The 20,553-nt window shown below is 38.5% G+C and overlaps 1 protein-coding gene across 14 annotated transcripts in view; it reads left to right on the top strand.

Annotated features, from left to right (window-relative positions):
• Ncor1 (nuclear receptor corepressor 1) overlaps positions 1 to 20,553 on the top strand; it is a 171,303-nt gene that overhangs the window by 72,283 nt on the left and 78,467 nt on the right. For 9 of the 14 annotated variants that reach the window (XM_070027631.1, XM_070027632.1, XM_070027639.1 and 6 more), the window contains 5 exons: positions 3,984 to 4,162; positions 4,974 to 5,028; positions 6,139 to 6,240; positions 13,028 to 13,155; positions 18,903 to 19,120. In XM_070027631.1, coding sequence (XP_069883732.1) covers positions 3,984 to 4,162; positions 4,974 to 5,028; positions 6,139 to 6,240; positions 13,028 to 13,155; positions 18,903 to 19,120 — 682 coding nt within the window. The remainder of the gene's footprint in view (positions 1 to 3,983; positions 4,163 to 4,973; positions 5,029 to 6,138; positions 6,241 to 13,027; positions 13,156 to 18,902; positions 19,121 to 20,553) is intronic. The other 5 variants (XM_070027634.1, XM_070027637.1, XM_070027642.1 and 2 more) reach the window with 1 other exon arrangement.

Genomic DNA, 20,553 nt, shown 5'->3' with positions numbered 1-20,553 from the left:
GACATTTAAAGAATATATAATCCAGGCCAAACAGCAATTTTGCCACATGAAATATACTGTTTCCCAAAAGATAAGAAGCAGCTTGTCAGTCTCATTTTATATTTATTTCTTTTATGTATTTGTTTTCTTTATTATAATCACCTTGAGTATTGTATTCATGAATATGATTATTATACTTTTAGGACTATCAAACAAATTAAAAATAATAAATTTCAAGCGGGGTGCCAGTGGCTCACACTTGTAATACTGTCTACTCAAGTGACAGATTTGAGGGCTGAGGTTCAAAGCCAGCCGGGGCAGGAAAGTCTGAGTTTTTTTTTTTTTTTGGTCGGTCGCGGGGCTTGAACTCTGGGCTTGGGCACTGTCCCTCAGCTCTTCTGCTCAAGGCGAGCACTCTACTGCTTGAGCCATGGCACCACTTCCGGTTTTCTAGTGTTTTATTGGAGATAAGAGTCTCACGAACTTTCCTGCTCGGGCTGGCTTTGAACCACCATCCTGAGATCTCAGCCTTCTAAATAGTTAGGATTACAGGTGTGAGCCACCGGCGCCCGGCTAGTCTGAGATTTTTATCTCCAATTAACTACCAAAAAGCTGGAAGTGGAGTTATGATGGTAGAGTACCATCTTTGAATGAAAAAGCTAAGGTATAGTATTCTTGGCCCTAAATTCAAGACCTAGTACTTGCACCAGAAAAAAGGAATAAATTTCATTCCCTAACATTGATTCAAACCACCTGTTAAACTTGCTTCCAAAGCTACCTACTTTTTATTGAGCTTTACTAGATTTAATTTTAATTTTAATTTAATTACTAGTTTTAATTGTTCTCAAATTTCTATAGGTTTTGTTTTAATTTCTATGGTTATCCCCATAAATAATGACCAAGGATAATTATTAAAGAGTCAGATTATTCAAAATAAATGATAAATATAAATGAATAAATACATAGTGTAAATTTCTAAGGGCAAGGATTTTTTTTGAGGATTTAAATATGTAAATATTTTAAATTGATTTAATTTAAAATAGTTTTGAAAGATTTAGACATAATTTGATAAGTGAAGCAACGGTATCTGACTGAGTAGCTATAATCCTAGCTAATTAGGATGCTCAGACCTGGAGGATTGTATTTGTAGTTAGTCTGGGCAGAACAGTCCACAAGACTCCATGTCCAATTAACTAGCAAAGAGCTGGGCTGGCGGCTCAGATGGTAAAGTGGCATCTGAGTGTGCAAGAGCCATGAACCTCTGAATTCTCTAGCCTCACTACTAGCCAAGAATTTAGATAAATCAAATTTTTGTAATTGTACTGTGTACCACATTTAAAACAAAAAGCAGTGTCATTTTTTTACTAGTCCTGTGTATGGGTGTGTGTGGGCGCGCACACTTATATGTGTATGCATACGTGTATACATGTCACCCTGGGGCTACTGTCCAGTATTTTTTTGTGCATATTGTTTTGGATTGTGATGAGTTAAATATAGGTTTACTTTTTTGAGGAGGACAAGTTTTTTAGATAATTTCTGTGATAAAAATAGATGCTTTCATGACAACATTATTTCAGAATTCTTATCACTAACCCTAGAGCGGGTAGAAAATTGTGCACAACACCCAAGACTCTTAAGAACTACTTTAGGTCTTAGGTTGTTGAACTGATCCACGTAAACTTTTACAGATTCCCTCACTCCCATCCCTTTTTTCCCCACCTCCCACCCCCCTTTTCCTACTCTGTTTCCCCAAAGGGATGATAGAATGGTTTTTGGTCCTTTAAGAGAATTATAGAGACATATCTCACATACTGAGGGACAACTTTACACGTTTTTGTGTATTGTTACATAATGTTGTGTTATCATCCATTCTACTGCTACAATTGAGCTTAAATTTAAGATCTTCATAGTAGATTGAAGATGCATCAGCCCCAGAGTTCTGATATCTTCTGTTCTTTTCTGAGTTTATACTTCCTCTTCCCTCCATGTCCTGCCTTACCCCTTCCCTCCCCTCCCCTCTTTGTGTGTGTGTGGGCATGGACATTGACATGGACATGGACATGGGCATGGACATGGGCATGTGCACATGCTTGAACTCAGGGCCTGGATGCTGTTCCTGATTTTGTTTTTCCTCAAGGCTATTGCTGTGCCACTTGAGCCACAGCTCTACTTCTGGCTTTTTGGTGGTTAATTGGAGGTAAGAGTCTCAAGGACTTTTCTTCCTGGGCTGGCTTTGAACTGGAATTCTCAGATCTCAGTCTCCTGAGTAGCTAGAAACAGGTGTGGGCCACTGGTAGTCAGCAAGTTATTTTCGTTATATTCTCATCCTTATAAGTAACTTACTTTGTGAGTCATTTAGCACAGTGTCTGTAGAGTAAATCGGTGTTACTTTTTGCTAGGCTCGGTGCCGTATACTTCTTTTGGTATATATATATACACACATATATATATATAAACACACATACATATATACATACATACACACATATACACACACATTGGTTGTCTTTGGAAAATTTAACACAAACCAGGAGTACCTTAATGTATGTAATTCCTATGATTAGAGCAAATGAACTTTTTTTAATAGCATATATTGAGTAATTTCACTTATTCTATATCACATTTGAAATTACTTTTAAATTAGTGATTAAAATGAAATGAATCCTGTGGAATTTGTAGAAATAATTTCTTTCATCATGAGTAAATCTGTGTTAAGTTTCTTTGCTTCCTTTCCTGCAGATTTCATTAATGGACACCTGGAAGCATTTTTTTTCAGTTTATCAGTTGAGGTGATTTTATGCTAATATGTCTCTTTCAAACATTGGTATTCAAATTGATTGGAGTATCTCATGAAATTGGAGACTTTGTAAGACTTGACTAGAAGGAAATACATACCTATCTATAAGCAGAATTTTTAGAAAACAACCCTTGTCTTGTATAAGACACCCTAAATTATGATGTGGCAAATAAGTCATGCACATGTAGATTTGAAATCAGCATAATTCTAAGGATAACAGTCATAATTTTTTATTGGAATTAATTATTTTTTAGGAATACCTATAGCTACATAAGTTTAGGTTACATAATATTATACTTTTAATTTTTTGGTCTGTTTGCTTGTTTTTGTATTTATTGTTCTATAAAACGAGCTTAGATTTGTATGCTAAAATGATGAGAGACGGTGGTGGTGGTGGTGGGTGGGTGGGTGTGTGTGGGTGTGTGTGGGTGTGTGTGTCTGCACACCAATTGTAGGGCTTGAACTCAGATCCTGGGCACTGTGCCTGAGCTTTTGTGTACAAGCCTCATTCTCTACCACTTTGAGCCACAGCTCCATTTGCTGGCTTTTTTGGGTAGCTAGTTGGAGATAAGAGTTTTATGACTTCCTGCCTGGGTGGCTTTGAACTGTAATTGTTAAATTTCAGCCTCCTGAGCAGCAAAACTACAGGTATGAGCCATCCCTTAGAGTAAGAGACTAGTTTCTTTTTTCTTTTTTTGCTGGTTGTGGGGGTTTGAACTCTGGGCTTGGGCATTGTCCCTCAGCTCTTTAGCTCAAGGCAAGCCACAGCACCAGTTACGGTTTCCTGGTGGTTAATTGGAGGTAAGAGTCTCATGGACTTTCCTGCTGGGGCTGGCAAATCTCAGCCTCCTGAGTAGCTAGGATTACAGGTGTGAGCCACCAGCTCCTGGCAAGACTAGTTTCTTAATGAAGCTTTTGTGATAATTAAATGCTTCATAAAATCACTACTTCGCCAGGTGCAACTCTACCATTTGAAGTATACCTCCACTTCTCTTTTTGCTGGTTAGTTGGAAAGAAAAGTTTCACAGACTTCCCTTTGGTGGGGTGGCTTTGAGCTATGATATTCATATCTCAGCTTCCTTAGTAGCTAAGATTATAGGTGTGAACTCTAGATTGTGTTTCTTTTTAATGTCTATTAAGAATTCTGTGGCTCTTTTAAAATTTCTCATTTAAATTTTAAATTACATATATTTTGTTTTATTTTCAGAATAATGAGAAGCAAATGCGACAGCTGTCTGTGATCCCACCTATGATGTTTGATGCTGAACAAAGACGTGTCAAGTTCATTAACATGAATGGTCTTATGGAGGACCCTATGAAGGTTTACAAAGATAGGCAGTTTATGAATGTTTGGACTGATCACGAAAAGGAAATCTTTAAGGACAAGTAATTTAAAATTTAAATTATTCTCTAATAGAAGTTAGCAATTAAACTGTTGCCACAAAACTGTTTTTCATGAGAATATTGATATTCCAAAAGTTTATAGGTGTGAAAATTGGCAACAGAGATCAGTACTAAGAATGTGGACTGATTTTTTTAAGAGAAACTCCCAAACTTGGGTGCTATTGGAACACTTAAATGTCCTTTTTTGTTGTTGCTTTTTGGGAGGGGAGGAGAGACAAGACTCAGTATATAACCTAGGCTTATCTTTAACTCAATCTTCTTTTCCTACCTCCATGTCCAAAATTCTGAGATATGTATTAGCTTGGGGAGGTCTTTAAAGGTACAGATTTTGCCAGGTGTTAGTGGCTCATGTCTTTAAGCTAGGAGATTGAGATCTCAGGATCATGGTTCAAAGCCAGCCTAGGCAGGAAAGTTGTGAGAGTATCTCCAATTAATCTCAAAAAACTAAAAATGCTAGAAGCAGAGCTGTGGCTCAAGTTGTATAGTGCTAGCCTTGAGCACAAAAGCTCAGGAACAGTATTCAATCCCTGAGTTCAAGCCATAGAACTAGTACCAAATAAAAAAAAGTACAGATTTCTATGATTTCATGTTACATATATTGATCATTTCCTGTTGGATAGTTCCCAGGACCCTACCTTTGATTTATAGTTGTTAATCAAGTTGGCAGCAAAGAACCACTGGGAATTAGTCTATATATAATATTCCTTTATTGCAGTTTTCATTTTTAAACTTTTAAGTTGTAAAATGTTTGCATATATGTTTTTGCTTTTCTGATTTTTGTTTTTAAACTCAGGTTTATTCAGCATCCAAAAAACTTTGGACTAATTGCATCCTACTTGGAAAGGAAGGTAAGAAATAGTTTTGTTGAGAATGTTTTATTGTAATGATATTACTTTGGAGTTTCTGTACTTTTATAAGAAACAGTAGTTAGAGCTGATTTTGTAAAGTACTTGATACAGAAAAAATTCTCATTATAATTACTAATTATAATCATTTAAATTATATGAGGAATCCTAAGCCCAGAGCTAATTTTTATGGTTCATGACATGATCTGATCTTATGTATTAAAAATATTGCTTACTGTCTGGTGCCAGTGGCTCACGCCTGTAACCCTAGCTACTCATGAGGCTGAGATCTGAGGATCACAGTTCAAAGCCAGCTGGGGCAAGGAAAGTCTGTGAGACTCTTATCTCTAATTAACCACCAGAAAACCTGAAGTGGCGCTATGGCTCAAGTGGTAGAGCACTCACCTTGAGCTGAAAAGCTCAGTGACAGCACCCAGGCCCAGAGTTCAACTACCACCACCACCACCAACAAAAATTGCTTATTGTGTTTTATTAAAATAAATTTCCTCTGATTTTTTTCCTATTGTGAACTGGCTTTAATGTTTTTGAGCAAAATATTTCAAAAGAAATTTTGAATATTATATGTAGTAGAAATTAATTAGAAAGTTAAGAAAATACTTGAATATATTTTGGTAGTTTGTATCTTTAGCATAATTTAAATTTAGGCAAGTGTAACTGTCTATTAAAGCAGTAAATATACGTGTTAATAGAACTTAGATCTGTCTTAAAGTATTGGCCACATAAGTATTCTTTTTTTTTTTTTTTTTTTTTGTCGGTCGTGGGGCTTGAACTCTGGGCCTGGGCGTTGTCCCTCAGCTCTTCAGCTCAAGGCGAGCGCTCTACCACTTGAGCTACAGCGCCACTTCCGGTTTTCTGGTGGTTTTATTGGAGATAGGAGTCTCACGGTCTCTCCTGCCCGGGCTGGCTTTGAACCGCGATCCTCAGATCTCAGCCTCCTGAGTAGCTAGGATTACAGGCGTGAGCCACCAGCGCCCGGCACATAAGTATTCTTTTAACATAGACTAGGAGTACCAGAAAATTTCCATGAAAGTTGTCTTTCATTAAAAATATCTTTTATTTCACTGAATCTTCAAAGAAACTTTTTCCTTACAGAGTGTTCCTGATTGTGTTTTATATTATTATTTAACCAAGAAAAATGAGAATTATAAAGCCCTAGTAAGAAGGAATTATGGAAAACGCAGAGGCAGAAATCAGGTGTGTTGCATTACATTGTGATGTTTTTGGGTTGATAAAAATATGAAGATAAACATTAAAACTGGAGTTTCATTCTTGATATGTGTTTTAGAGATTGATATTTCTGTTATTTAAGATGTATCCCTGTAAGCATTAGTTTGAAGTGTATTCTGAATGTAATTACTGGTGTGATAGATTGTTACATATTTTTCTACATTCATGTCTTTGGAATCATATACCTTAGTGTTAGTACATAAAATTATACATGAGAATTTTAGTACCTTACCTAATGTATCATCTTTAACTAGTCTTTTTTTTTTTTTTTTTTTTCTGAGACAGGGAAAAGTAGTCTGTCCAATAGAGAGTATAACTAGAATAGAAAATTGTTTACCAAAATGTCCAAGATCAAATTTTATTTCAGATTAACCTTATTTGTGGAATTTAGATATATTAACCTTTAGAAAATACTTTATCTGAGGAACAGTTTTTCATAAATATAGATGTTTACAGTTGGAATTCCATTGTTTCAAATCTGTTCACCCCAAAATAACAAGTGAGCAGCTGTCATACTTCTGTGTGTGCAATTAGAGGGGCTGCTGCTGTAATGCCGATGCCATTGCCTATTATTCTGTTTACCCTGGTAGATGGACTTGAATGGATGTATGAACTCTGACAGCTGCTATTACCATTCTTAGTCTCTTCTGGTCTCCCCACACAGGAACACTTTCAATTAGTAGGTTCTTATTATTTCCTTATCTTGAGAACCATAGCCACCAAATATAGATTTCTTTCTTTCTTTAATTTTTTTTTTGTGCCAGTCCTGAGGCTTGAACTTAGGGCCTGGGTGTTGTCTGAGCTTTTTTTTTTTTTCCACAAGGCTAGCATTTTACATTTTACATTTTTACCAGTTGAGCCACAGCTCTGCTTCAGAAATTTTGTTGATGAATTGGGAGTTACGAGTCTTATGGACTTCCCTGCAATCAACATAGGTATACAGGTATCTTTCTTGTATGTTGATTTACTCTGTCAGTAATAGTGGTATGGCAGAGTTACAGGGAAGGTTTACTTTTGAGGAACATTCATACTGATCTCCATAGTGGTTGTACTAGTTTATATTGCTACCAACATCATATGAGGGTTTCTCTCTTCTCCCCCTCATCTTTGCCAGTATTTCAGATAGAGATTTGTTGGACTCAGTTTACTCATTATTCAGAGTCATAACTTTAAAAAAATATTTCCTTCAAACAGTACCTCTTCATTACATATGATTATATGGTCTTTGGAAATAGTATTTCTTTGTTAAAAAAAAAAAGTATAGGGAGGCCGGATGTGATAGTACATGCCAATAATCCTGGCACTCAGATGCTGAGGCGGGGGATCACAGTAAGGTCAGAAATTCCCCAGCCGTATATTATTTTCCTTATTAAAGGTGTCTGGAACATTGATTTACTTCTCTCCTAAACTTCTCTGCTAAGCACATGCATGCCTATTAAGTTTCAGCCTTATCAGCACTTTTCTCTTATATTCTTGTTTAACATTTCATTGTACTATAATCCTCTGTGTGAATTTACAGGACTGAGATTTGCTACTTTTACCCTCATCTTGAACCAGTGGTAGGTGTTTATTCCTGGTGGGGTCAGGTTTGGTTTGTTCAGCCCTTCCATTAGTTTAGTCCTTCCCTTAATAGATCTTTCTTCCATTTTGCTTTTTCCTTTCCCTTTTCCCTTTTCCCTTTCCTTTCCTTTCTTTTCCTGCCCTGCCCTGCCCTGTCCTGCCCTGTCCTTTCCTGTCCTTTTTCCTTTCCTTTACTCTTTTTTCTAATTCACTGGGCATTTGGGAGAGGTGGGAATTAAATGGTGGGCTTAGACCACTATCTGAGACCAAAAGATTCTCATTTATGTTTCTTTAGTGCCCATGTACTTCATTCTGTTTATTTGTATCAAAATAAATGGGCAGTTTTTCAGAATGAGAAGATCTTAGTTTTAAGGACTCTCCTGTGTAAAACCAAATTCACTAAAGATAGACCCCATGAGAGGAGAAAGTTTTTAATGAAAGAATAATTTCAGATTCTGTCATTACTTAATCATTCTGGATGATGTAGTGGATTATAAGGAAACAAGTCAAGAAGTGGGAAGACCAGTTAGGGAGTGGTTACAATCTGAATGGGTTGGATAAGATTCTAGGGGAGAGTTCAGGAGAAATATTGTTTTGAAGGATATGTCTCTCTCTCTCTCTTTCTCTCTCTCTCTCTCTCTCTCTCTCTCTCTCTCTCTGGTGATATTTTTAGTTTTTGTTTTTTCTTTCTCCTTCTTCCAATGGAGCTGTGAATACACAGCATATGCTAGACAAATGTTCTGCCACAGGTATTTGAAGGTAGAAGTAAAACCAGTGGGTTTTGTTGATGTTGACTGTGGAAAAATGAAAGGCAGTATTGGGGGCAACATCAAATGTTTGCTTGTGGAATAGCCATTATGACAGAAGAGTAGATTTATGATATGTCTAAGTTTCAGAGAACAGGAAGAGATCCAAATGAAATGTTTAAGTGGAATGCATAGTTAAATGTATAGGAAAAAGATCTAAATTGGAGATGTGGAAATTTTGTTTTTTTGCCCCAGTCATGGGGCTTGAACTCAGCACCTGGGCACTGTCTCTGAGCTCTTTTTGCTCAAGGCTAGCCCTCTATCACTTTGAGACATAACTCTACTTCCAGTTTTCTGGTGTTACTTGGGAGATAAGAGTCTCAGGCCTTTACTACTCTGGCTGGCTTTGAACCACAGTCCTCAGATCTCAGCTTCCTGAGTAGCATAAGCCACTGATCCCTACCTAGAGATGTGAAATTTTTGAGAAAAGATTTCATTTTTCAAGGAGAATTTAGTTTAAAAGTGAAAGTAATCTGAGCTGGTTGCTGATGACTCACATTTGTAAGCTTTGGAACCTGAGATCTGAGGATCACAGTTCAAAGCCAGCCCAAGCAGAAAGGTCCATGAGACTTATCTCCAATTAACCACAAGAAAACTAGAAGTGTTGTGGTGGCTCAAAGTGGCAGAGTACCAGCTTTGAGTGAAAAGCTCCTCAGAGGCAGGGCCCAGGCCCTGAGTTCAAGTCCCAGGACCAACAAACAAAAATCTGAATCAGTGTGGTGGCTTAAACCCCTGATGTTAGCTACTTGTGTGAGTACAGTAGTATATAGCCTGTCACTTTCAATATCACATGGAAGCATGTGTAGATGGATCAAATCCTAGGCTAGCCTGAACCTGAAGTAAGATACTACTTGAAAATAATACAGAAATGTTCTTGGAAATGGCTCAAGTGGTATAGTACTTGCCTAGCAAGTGTGAGGTCCTGAGTTTATACCCAGTTTATACTGCCCAAAACAAAAATGTCTGTCAACCCTCTTGACTTTACCCTGATATGATTAGTGAATTTGGAGGTCACTTTACTGCTCTATTATTCAATGACAGCTACCATAGCACTTTTACTAAAGGAAACTCTTGAGTTCTATTGAAGTTCTGCTTGATCCTTTCAGTGCTTTTTTATTGTATTCCCACCCTCAGCTTCTGCTAGAAAGAATAGTTTTCAGTCAGCAGAAGGAAGTATAAATTGGTGTTTATTTTTGCCAGACCTGGGGCTTGAACTCAGGGCCTGGGCACTGTCCCTGAGCTTCTTTTGCTCAAGGCTAGCACTCTACCACTTGAGCCACAGCACTACTTCTGGCTTCTTTTGTTTATGTGGTACTGAGGAATCAAACCCAAGGCTTCATGTATGCTGGGCAAACACTCTACCACTAAGCCACATTCCCAGCTCATTTGCTGTTCATTGACTGAAAGATTCATTCTAAATTTGTGAAGTTTTCAGTTTTTTTAAGGTGCTGTTGAAGATGTTCTTTCATTATTCTGACAATGAAGCTTTAATCTTTATCAGAACTACAGAGTACTCATATTTGTAAAAATTGTGTTCAGATATTATTATTTGCAGAAAATTTAACTTTTCTTTATTCTATTTCAAAGCTATTTTAGTTCTACTTGTTAGTATCCTATAAGACTGAGTTGTTTTTTTTTTTTGCGTCTGGTCGTGGGGCCTGAACTCTGGGCCTGGGTGCTGTCCCTCAGCTCTTCAGCTCAAGGCTAGCTAGCGATCTACCACTTGAACCACAGCGCCATTTCTGGCTTTCTTTTTGCTTATGTGGTGCTGAGGAATCGAACCCAGGGCCTCATGCATGCAAGGCAAGCGCTCTACCACTGAGCCATCTTCAGCCCCTGAATGCAGTTCTTATTTTATATTACTACTATCTTTGATGGCATTGGGTTTGAACTCAGGATCTCAAGCTTTGTAGGCAGGTCTTCTTGGTTGGGTCATATCCTCAGCCATCTTTTACTTTAATTATTACTATTATTTTTTTGTTGGTTGTGGGGGCTGTACTCTGGGCCTGGGTACTGTCTCTCAGCTCTTCAGCTCAAGGCTAGCACCCTACCACTTGAGCCACAGCGCCATTTTTTCTGCTTATGTGGTACTGAAGAACCTAACCTAGGGCCTCGTTCATGTGAGGCAAGCACTCTACCACTGAGCCACCTTCCCAGCCCACTTTAGTTATTTTTTAGATGGAGTTTCTAGGTTTTATCTGGAATGGCTGGCCTTGGATCATGATTCATAATTCTCTCACTAGTGGCCTTTAGATAGCTGAAATCCCAGGTTGATACCACCATGCTTGACTTACTGACTGAGATAGAAGTCTTGATTATTTTTTTCTTGGGCTGCCCAAGAGCTCTGATGCTTCTGATGTCTATCTCCTGAGCAGCTGGGATTACAGGTGCAAGCCACTATGCTTGGCCTCTCTATATATTAGTAAAAGCAGTTCCCATTTGAAGCTAAGGATTATTCTCTTTGTTGCAAAGATTAGTGAGCCAGGTGGTAAAATCATATATCCCTTTTAGAGAGTGATTATGAAATGAGTCTGTAAACTCAAAAGAGAAAATTGTCATAGATGGACTGAAATGTGAAAAAGTATATTCACTTTAAATCTTGCAGTTTAATAGTGTTCTGGAAGAGGCAATAAAGACCAAGCAACATATAGATATTTCTTCTGTACAGATTAACAATAAGACATAATGTGGTTTTTCTTTAGGGGAGGCCATTAAGGCTTTCTGTATTTTAAGGAACAAACCAGGTCTTAGTTTTGATGAGCAGGTAAAACACTTTGTGAACCTGTTAAAAATTAAAGGAAGAGCTGGGCACCAGGGACTCTTGCCTATAATCCTAGCTACTCAGGATGCTGAGATTTGAGGATCAGTTTGAAGCCAGACTGGGCAGAAAAATCTGTGAGACTTTTTATCTCCAATAAACTACTCAGAAAAAGCCACAAGTGGCACTGTGGCTCAAGTGGTAGGGCACTTGCCTTGAGTACAAAGAAGCTAGGGGACAGTGCCCAGACCCTGAGTTTGAGCCCAAGGATGGAGGGGGAGGGGAGTGGTGCAGGAAATTTTACTTAAAAGAAATGAGTTACTTTTATGTTGTCTGCTAAAGGGAACAGATAAGACAGGTAGATTGTTAGGAGGCAAGATTGACGTTGGGATGGGAGGACAAAGCTTTTCAAAAATCCAGAAAAAAAAAAAAAATATATATATATATATTCTGGCGTGGCCAGATCCTCTCATAGGAAATGAGTAAGATTGTTCTTAGTGGGATGATAACACCGTGAGCCTGACTGTTGTTGATAACTAGGTAGTAGGTCACTGAATGGTAAGTGCTGCTGGAAGGTGTAGAATACAGTAGAGAGGGAAGGAGATGGAGCCCAATTTCATCTGTGACCTCACAAAAGGCATTTTGAAATAAGCCTTAGGAGATATCCAAGTTTACCAGGCAAGGAAAGGCAAAGAGGAGAGTATGCTAGGGAATGGCATGATATGTTTAAGGCATCATATGTTTTGGTAAATCCAAAGGCAGCTAAGAAGAACATGGGAAGGATGAGGATATAGGGAAGTATAATCAGGCCAGCAGCTTTGTGATAAAGATGTATTGGAGTTTTATCCTCATTAATTAATGTTTTGCAATTTTAATTTATGAACTAAATAAAAAAATACTATGCAGGATGAACTTAATTTCACTTTTTTTCTTTTAAAGTCAATTTTAGTAAATGCAATATCAAAAAGGTAAAAAAGTCCATAACCCAGTTTCCCATTGATTGTCCAATAATAACCCTTTCTTCATTGATCTCTCTCAAACTTTTTCTACATACATGTTTGTATGGTTGTTATTTCAGCTTAGAATTGAGTGGTTTTTTCACTTTACTGTATTTTCCTAACTGACTTCATTTTTAATAATGACCATAGCTGCCATTATCTTCATTAAATGGATGTTCCATGAAAGTATAAAAGCTTAATGATGTTACTTTTAATACTGATAATGATGCAGAAAATTGAGAACATAATGTGTCTAATATTAGAGATAGTTTAAAGAATTATAGATGAGTCATCAAATTTTAAAGTATAATTAGAATGTTTGAATGAAATACTAAATAGTACCTACAAAAGAAAAGCACCAACCTCAGGTTTCTAGTGAAACAGTAATATTTTCATCTTTCTGATAGGCCCAAGCAATATGAACATTTTGTGTGTGTGTGTGTATATTTGTGTAGTACCTTTTAAGTAGCATATGTGAAATACATTAAGAAACAATGTACAAATTTTAATGCTTGTCCACCAATTATATTGTAAATGATTAATGATTTTTAAATAATAGAGATGGATGTTATAATTTAACATTACAACTTACACTATTTCTGGTACCTATGTATATGACAAATGTTTTCTAGCAGCAAATTGCCCGTCCCTCACAAGAAGAAAAAGTAGAAGAGAAAGAAGAGGATAAAGCAGAAAAAACAGAAAAAAAAGAAGAGGAAAAGAAAGATGAAGAAGAAAAAGATGAGAAGGAGGACTCTAAGTGAGTTAAATATTCTTAGATAAGTTAACTTGTTAACCAATAAAACTGAATCTGTTGAAGGCATGAAATACTAGATTTAAAAATACTAGATTTTAAACAATTTGGAGTTGGCCACCCATGGCTAATGCCTGTAATACTTGCCATTCAGGAGACTGAGCCTGAGGGTAGTTGTTCAGAGCCAGCCCAGGCAGGATAGTTTGTGAGACTTTTATCTGCAGTTAACTGCCAAAAAAAATGCTGGAAGTAGAGCTGTGGCTCCAGTGGTAGGATGAAAAAGTTCAGGACAGTGCCTAGTCCCTGAGGACTAGCACAAAACAACAACAACAAAATACAGACTTGAGACAGTTACCTTATAAAGAGAATAGGTTTAATTTACCATACTATTTTGTAAGTTTTAGTCCATGATCGGTTAGCTCCTTTCTCTGGGCTTGATGAAAGGTAATACATCATGACAGGAGCACATAGTGAAACAAAACTGTATACATCATGGCCAGAAAGTAGAGAGACAGAGAGAGGGAGTGACACTAGGATTCGAATAGACCCTCAACAGCATGCCTCTCCTGACCTAAAGACCTGACACTAACTAGGCTCTGCCTCCTGAAGACCTTATTATCTGCTATACTGCCAACATAGGGACCATGCTTTTTAATCCATGGACTTTTGCAGGGGCCATGTAAATCCAAACTACAGCAAGTATGTAATCTTCTCTGTGGTTTCTTGCACTTCACATAAATGGCCTTGAGATTCAGTTAGGTTGTTGCATATATCAGTAGTTTGTGGTTTTAAAAAACATTTCAGTCTTAGAAACACTTAATGTTTGCCTTTGTGACATCTAAAGCTGCCTAGTCACTTAACCTAGTTTTAAGATTCAGACATTCATGCTTTTCTACTTTTGTGCCTTAGGAAAATACATATAAGAGAATTAAAACAAAATTATTTTTTCATTTGAATGTTTATTATATCACATTGGTAAAGTTTTCTTAGCTATCATCCGGTTACATGGGAAGTAGCTTGATTATAAATCAAGCTAGCTTGATTATAAATGTTTTTGAAACTCCCTTGACAACAATGGATAGGCATGGTGGTGTATGCCTATCATCTTAAGCTATAGGGGAAGCATAACAGCTGGATGAAGGGTTGCATACCTTTTCATTCCAACAAAGGGAAACACAGATTGGAGGATCACACCCCATCCCAACTCAGACTTACAGTGCGACCCTATCTAGGAAATAGCCAATCCCCCCAAAAGCTGCCAGTGTGGCTCAAGTACCTGAAAGCCTATGACCTAGAGTTCAAACCCAAGAATCATCAAAGATTTCAAGAAAAGAGCATCTAGGTATGGTGGCTCATACTTAGATTCCCATCTATTTGGAAGATATAGGAGGATTGCCAGTACTGGCAAACAGCAAGTCTTTAAAAGAAAGTTAGATGTGGTCTGTACGTAGTCCCATCTACCTGGGAGGTTTAGGTACAAGGATCACAGTCTAAGGCCAGCCCTTGACAATGAGCATGGGATTGTATCTAAAAAACAGTTAATGGGGAAGTATTGGGGCATAGCCTTGAGTTCAAAACCCAGAACTGCCAAGAGAAAAAACAATAAATGAAATAAATAAAAATGGAAATAGCAGACCCACCAGGCACCAGAGGCTCACACATGTAATACTAGTTATTCTGGATCCTAAGATCTGGAGGATTAAATTCAAAGCAGCCTGGATAGAAAAGTTAAGAAAGTGATTAATTAACTAACAAAGGCTTGAATAGTAAAGTGCCAAGAGGTCTGAGTTTAAGCCCTAACAACAACTCTCTCCAAAAGAGAGGTGGGAGGAGAAGCATTGAAATGTGTTGGACGGGCTGGGAAGTTGGCTCAGTGGTAGAAGCGCTTGCCTTGCAAGCCTGAGGCCCTGGGTTCGATTCCTCAGCACCACATAAGCAAAAGGAAAAAAGCCGGAAGTGGTGCTGTGGCTCAAGTGGTAGAGCGCTAGCCTTGAGCTGAAGAGCTGAGGGACAGCACCCAGGCCCAGAGTTCAGGCCCCACAACTGGACAAAAAAAAAAAAAAATGAAATGTGTTGGACACTTGAGAAGTGTTTTAGTCCTATGTGGTTGATTGAGAGAACTTTGAATATAAAAACTGTTAAATAAGGGCTGGGAAGGGGGCTCAGTGGTAGAGCACTTGCCTTGCTGCATGAGGCCCTGGATTCGATTCCTCAGCACCACATAAGCAAAAAGAAAAAAGCCGTAAGTGGCACTGTGGCTCAAGTGGTAGATCGCTAGCTAGCCTTGAGCTGAAGAGCTGAGGGACAACGCCCAGGCCCAGAGTTCAAGCCCCATGACCGGACACCCCCACCCCCACCCCAAAAAAAAAAAAAACTGTTAAATAAGCTTGGTGCCTGTGGCTCACGCCCATAATCCTAACTTCTCAGGATGCTGTGATCTGGGGATCATGTTTCAAAGATAGCCCAGGCAGGAAAGTCTGTGAGACTCTTATCTCCAGTGTACCACCAAGTGGTGCTGTGGCTTAAGTGGTAGAACACTCACATTGAACTGAAGAGCTGAGGGACAGTGCACAAGTTCAGAGTTCAAGCCCCAGGAATGAAACAAAACAAACGAATTGTTAAATGATTAGACAATGAGGTTGAGCAAAAAACCAGAAGTAGTAAGGATGATCCTGGTTTTTTTTTTGGATTTATTGATAGGAAATGGAGGTGGCTGTTGCAGCAGTTGTTTGAGAAATAGGAAGTCAGTGAGTAACCCGACAAAGATCCAAGGTTATCTGTATGGGCTTGAGGAAATCCTGTATGAGAGGCTAGAGGAAGAAATTCAACCTCTAGAAGGAAAGCAAGAGTAATAGCAGGAATATTTTGTGGCTAAACTAAAAAGGAAGAATTGTACACACAGACATTTATAGCAGAAAGAATAATGTGATAATTGAGAAAAGGTCATTTTATTTTTCAGTTTGTGATTGATGAGTTTGACAAAACACCTATTTTTGGTAATGCTAGGGATCAAATTCATAAAACAGGAGGCTGTAGACTAGAAATTAGTTGATAAGGAAATGAAGAAGAAAAAGGAAAAAGGCACATAGCTTTAATTTAGAACTGAAGGGGGGAGAATTATTATTATTATTTTTTTGTGCTAGTTCTGGGGCTTGAACTCAGGGCCTGTCCCTGAGCTTCTTTTGCTCAAGGCTAGCACTCTACCATTTGAGCCACAGCATCACTTCTGGCCTTTTCTGTATGTGGTACTGAGGAATCAAATCCAGGGCTTCATGCATGCTAGGCAGATTCCCAGCACAGAATAATTTTTTAAAATATTTTTTTTATTGAGATTAGGTGATCACATAAATTTCACATCTTTCACAGTATTGTGGAATAGTGATACTTAAAGTTACAAACACATCTTAACCTTCACAAGGCAAATTGTTATTATCATGGTCTATAAAGTTTGTGAATTCTATAAGCTTTGACAATACAACTATTTCTTCCACATTAGGAGAAGAATAATTTTTGAAGCACTTGTTTTGGGTAAAGAAATCCATAATCTGGGAAATCAGAACAAGTCTTTACTTAAAATAGATAAAACCAGAAAATTGTCATCTTCCATTAAGCATCTTTTTCTTTTGGTTGGTCCTGGGGCTTGAAAAATATAACACCTATGAGAGATAAAATAATGTGGAGAGTGGTTGTCCAGTGATTTTTTTTTTGTAGTAATACTGCTGTTAATAATTGCTCACATCTTTTAACTTTTTTCCAAGTGGCTGAGACTATGATAATCACTTTATAACCTAAGAGTTAAGATTTAATAATAACAACATGCATGGTGTTTACTGTTTCCAAGCATAGTTGTAGGTACTTGATACAAATTAACTCCTTAATCGTCACAACTGTTTTATGAATTATATTATCACTATATTGTCCAGAGAGGGAAACTGAAATTTTAAAGGCTAGGCAGCTTATCCAAGGAGATCACATGACTAGTAAATCACAAACTTTTGTTTGGTCCAGTCCCATGTTTGCAGGCTCCAGAGATCTTTCTCCTGATCATGAAGCCATACTGCTGTATCTGTACATTATCAGTGTTGGAAGTGAAGTGGTTGAGAATGCAGAGTATGGCATACTGAAATGAGATAATACTATGATTATTACTATAGAATAGGCATGCATCATGAAGATTATCTACTTCCATTTTACAGATAAGACATCTTAGGACTTCTTTTGGATAGCCCCTGCTTCTTGGTTTTCTTTGGGCATTTCTTATTTCCTTATGAAATGTACTAGGTTTTTTGTGTTTTTGTTCTTTGTGCTTGTCCTGGGGCTTGAACTTGGGGCCTGCATGCGCTGCCTCTGTTTTGCTCAAGGGTAGTGCTTGCTCTACAACTTTGAGCCATAGCTTCATTTTTGGCTCTTTTGTAATTAATTAGAAATGAGAGTATCACAGACTCCCTTGTCCAGTCTGGCTTTGAGCCATGATCTTCAGATCTCAGCCTCCTGAGTAGCTAGGATTATAGGCATGAGCCACTGGTGCCCAGAAAATGAGTTAGTTTTTAAGGTAGTTGACTTGAAATGTATTTTAATTTTAATTTTTGTTTTTTGGTGGTTTTTTTTTTTTGTTGTTGTTGTTGTTGTTGGTTGTGGGGCTTGAAGTCTGGGCCTGAATGCTGTCCCTCAGCTCTTCAGCTCCAGGCTAGTGCTCTACCACTTGAGCTACAGCACCACTTCCTGAAATGTATTTTAATTTTAAATTCATTAATATGCAACAAAGGCCTGTGAACAATGTTAATTTTTTCTTTTTTTTTTCTTTTGGTCCAGTCAATAGGGCCTGAACTCTGGGCCTGAGTCCTGTCCCTCAGCTCTTCAGCTCAAGGCTAGCACTCTACCACTTGAGTCACAGCGCCACTTCCGGCTTTTTTTTTTTTTTTTTGCTTTTTGCTTATGTGGTGCTGGGGAATCGAACCCAGGGCCTCATGCATACAAGGCAAGTGCTCTACCACTGAGCCACCTTCCCAGCCCAATGTTAAGTTTTTCTAGTCAAAGCTTTTCAGAATTACTGCCCAAGAGAATTTTTCATAATTTTTAAAAGTAATTAAGTTTATTTAATTTCTGTCTAATGAATATTGAAAATTGCATATTTTGGTGATGTATACTTTCAAGTTGCACAAGTTTTCCTTTTTTTTTTTTTTTTTGCCGATTGTGGGGCCTGAACTCTGGGCCTTGGTGCTGTCCCTCAGCACTTCAGCTCAAGGTTAGCGCTCTACCACTTGAGCCACAGTGCCACTTCCAGCTTTTTTCTGCTTATGTGGTGCTGAGGAATCAAACTCAGGGCCTCATGCATGCAATGACAGCACTCTACCACTGAGATACCTTTCCAGCCCCTTCCTTTACTACTTTTTTTTGGAGGGGGGGGATCGTTTGTGGGGTTTGAACTCTTCCCTCAGCTCTTCAGCTCAAGGTGCACACTCTTTAACACTTGAGTCACAGCACCTCTTCCGGTTTTCTGGTGGTTAATTGGAAATGAACTTTCCTGCTTGGGCTGGCTTTCTTTTTGTCGGTCATGGGGCTTGAACTCTGGGCCTGGGCGCTGCCCCTCAGCTCTTCAGCTCAAGGCTAGCATGCTACCACTTGAGCCACAGTGCCACTTCAGGCCTTTTCTGCTTATGTGGTGCTGAGGAATCGAACCTAGGGCCTCATGCATCCAAGGCAAGCATTCTACCACTAGCCACCTTCTCAGCCCCCTTTACTTTTGATTGTAGAGAAAATACCAAGGAAAAGGACAAGACTGAAGGTACAACAGAAGAAACTGAGGAGAGAGAGCAGGCTACGCCCCGGGGACGCAAGACTGCTAATAGCCAAGGTCGCAGAAAGGGACGAATAACCAGGTCCATGACAAATGAAGCTGCAGCTGCTATTGCTGCAGCTGCAGCAGCCACAGAAGAGCCCCCCCCACCTCTCCCACCACCTGCAGAACCTGGTGAGTGCAAAGAATTGGCAAGAGCAGACTAGTTATTTGGGATGCTTTTTCAATGCAGGGCTGTAGCAAGGACCACTAAAATTTGCCACCTAGATACAGTTGTTGAAGTTTGGTACTAAAATGTAAACTTGGGGCTCACTTGGTTGATAGGTTCTATAATGCTTAAGCCATACTTCTCCTACTCCTTTTTGCTTTTATTTTCAGATATGATCCCCTTTTTGTCCGGGGTTGACTTCAGACCCAGATTTTTTCCCTCTTATCCTTATAGCTGGGATGATGCATATTCGCCATGCCCAGCTTATTTGTAGAGATGGGGTTCTCAATGACTTTTGGCTCAGGCTAGCCTTGAATTGAAGTACTCCCAATCTCTGCTTCTCTGAAGTTGGGATTAGAGGTAAGCCACTGTGCCTGGCTAAAGTATGGTATTTAAACTTGAAATCAAAGTATTTTCTAGAAGAATAATAACTGTAATGTTGCACCCCTTATATAACTCTTTTTATTATTTACTTAGTTGGTATGTATCAAAGATTTTCTAATCCCTGTCATTTCTATTAAATTTTTTCAAAACATTTTATTACTGAGGTAAGACAATCATTTCACTATTGCTCAATTAGTTTGCTCAATTAGCTTGTCAATTAGTTTTTTCTAAACCAATACATACAACTCTATAATGTAAAATCTTTTTGAACATAGCATTTTCTTTCTGTTATTTTTTATAGGAATCAATTCTTAGACAAAGGTATACTAAGTAGAAGAATTGAAATATGTGCCGGGTGCTGGTGGCTCACGCCTGTAATCCTAGCTACTCAGGAGGCTGAGATCTGAGGATCACAGTTCAAAGCCAGCCCGGGCATGAGAGACCGTGAGACTCCTATCTCCAATAAACCACCAGAAAACCAGAAGTGGAGCTATAGCTCAAGTGGTATAGCACTAGCCTTGAGCTGAAGAGCTGAGGGACAGCGCCCAGGCCCAGAGTTCAAGCCCCACGGCCGACCAAAAAAAAAAAAAAAACAAACAAGAATTGAAATATGTTTCTCTTTTCTTATAAAGTTTTATTATTAGCCTATAAAAGCAACTATGGCCAGGTACTGGTGGCTGATGCTTGTAATCCAAGCTACTCAGGTCGCTGAGCTCTGAAAATCATAGTTTAAAGTCATCTTGGGCAGCAAAGTCTGTGAGGCTCTTATCTTCAGTTAACCAGTCAAAACCAGAAATGGAGCTGTGGCTCAGGTGGTAGACTTGAGCAAAACGTTCCATACCCAGACCCCAATGTTAAGCCCCAGGGCTGACCCCCTTTTCAATTTAATAAAAAAAAGCTTTATGATAAAAGTGCTATCAGTGGTTCAGTAGTATCCGTTTCACAGCCACAGTAGGAAGACAGCATATTCTGGGGACAAGAATGATCTACTTGAACTAAGTAGGATCAAAGGCTG

Source organism: Dipodomys merriami, unplaced genomic scaffold, assembly GCF_024711535.1.
Source record: "Dipodomys merriami isolate MVZ:Mamm:240054 unplaced genomic scaffold, mDipMer1.0.p SCAF_19, whole genome shotgun sequence".
NCBI classification, from domain to species: Eukaryota; Metazoa; Chordata; class Mammalia; order Rodentia; family Heteromyidae; genus Dipodomys; species Dipodomys merriami.
The sequence above is the reverse complement of the archived record's forward strand: the minus strand, read 5'-3'. Positions and strand labels throughout refer to the sequence as shown.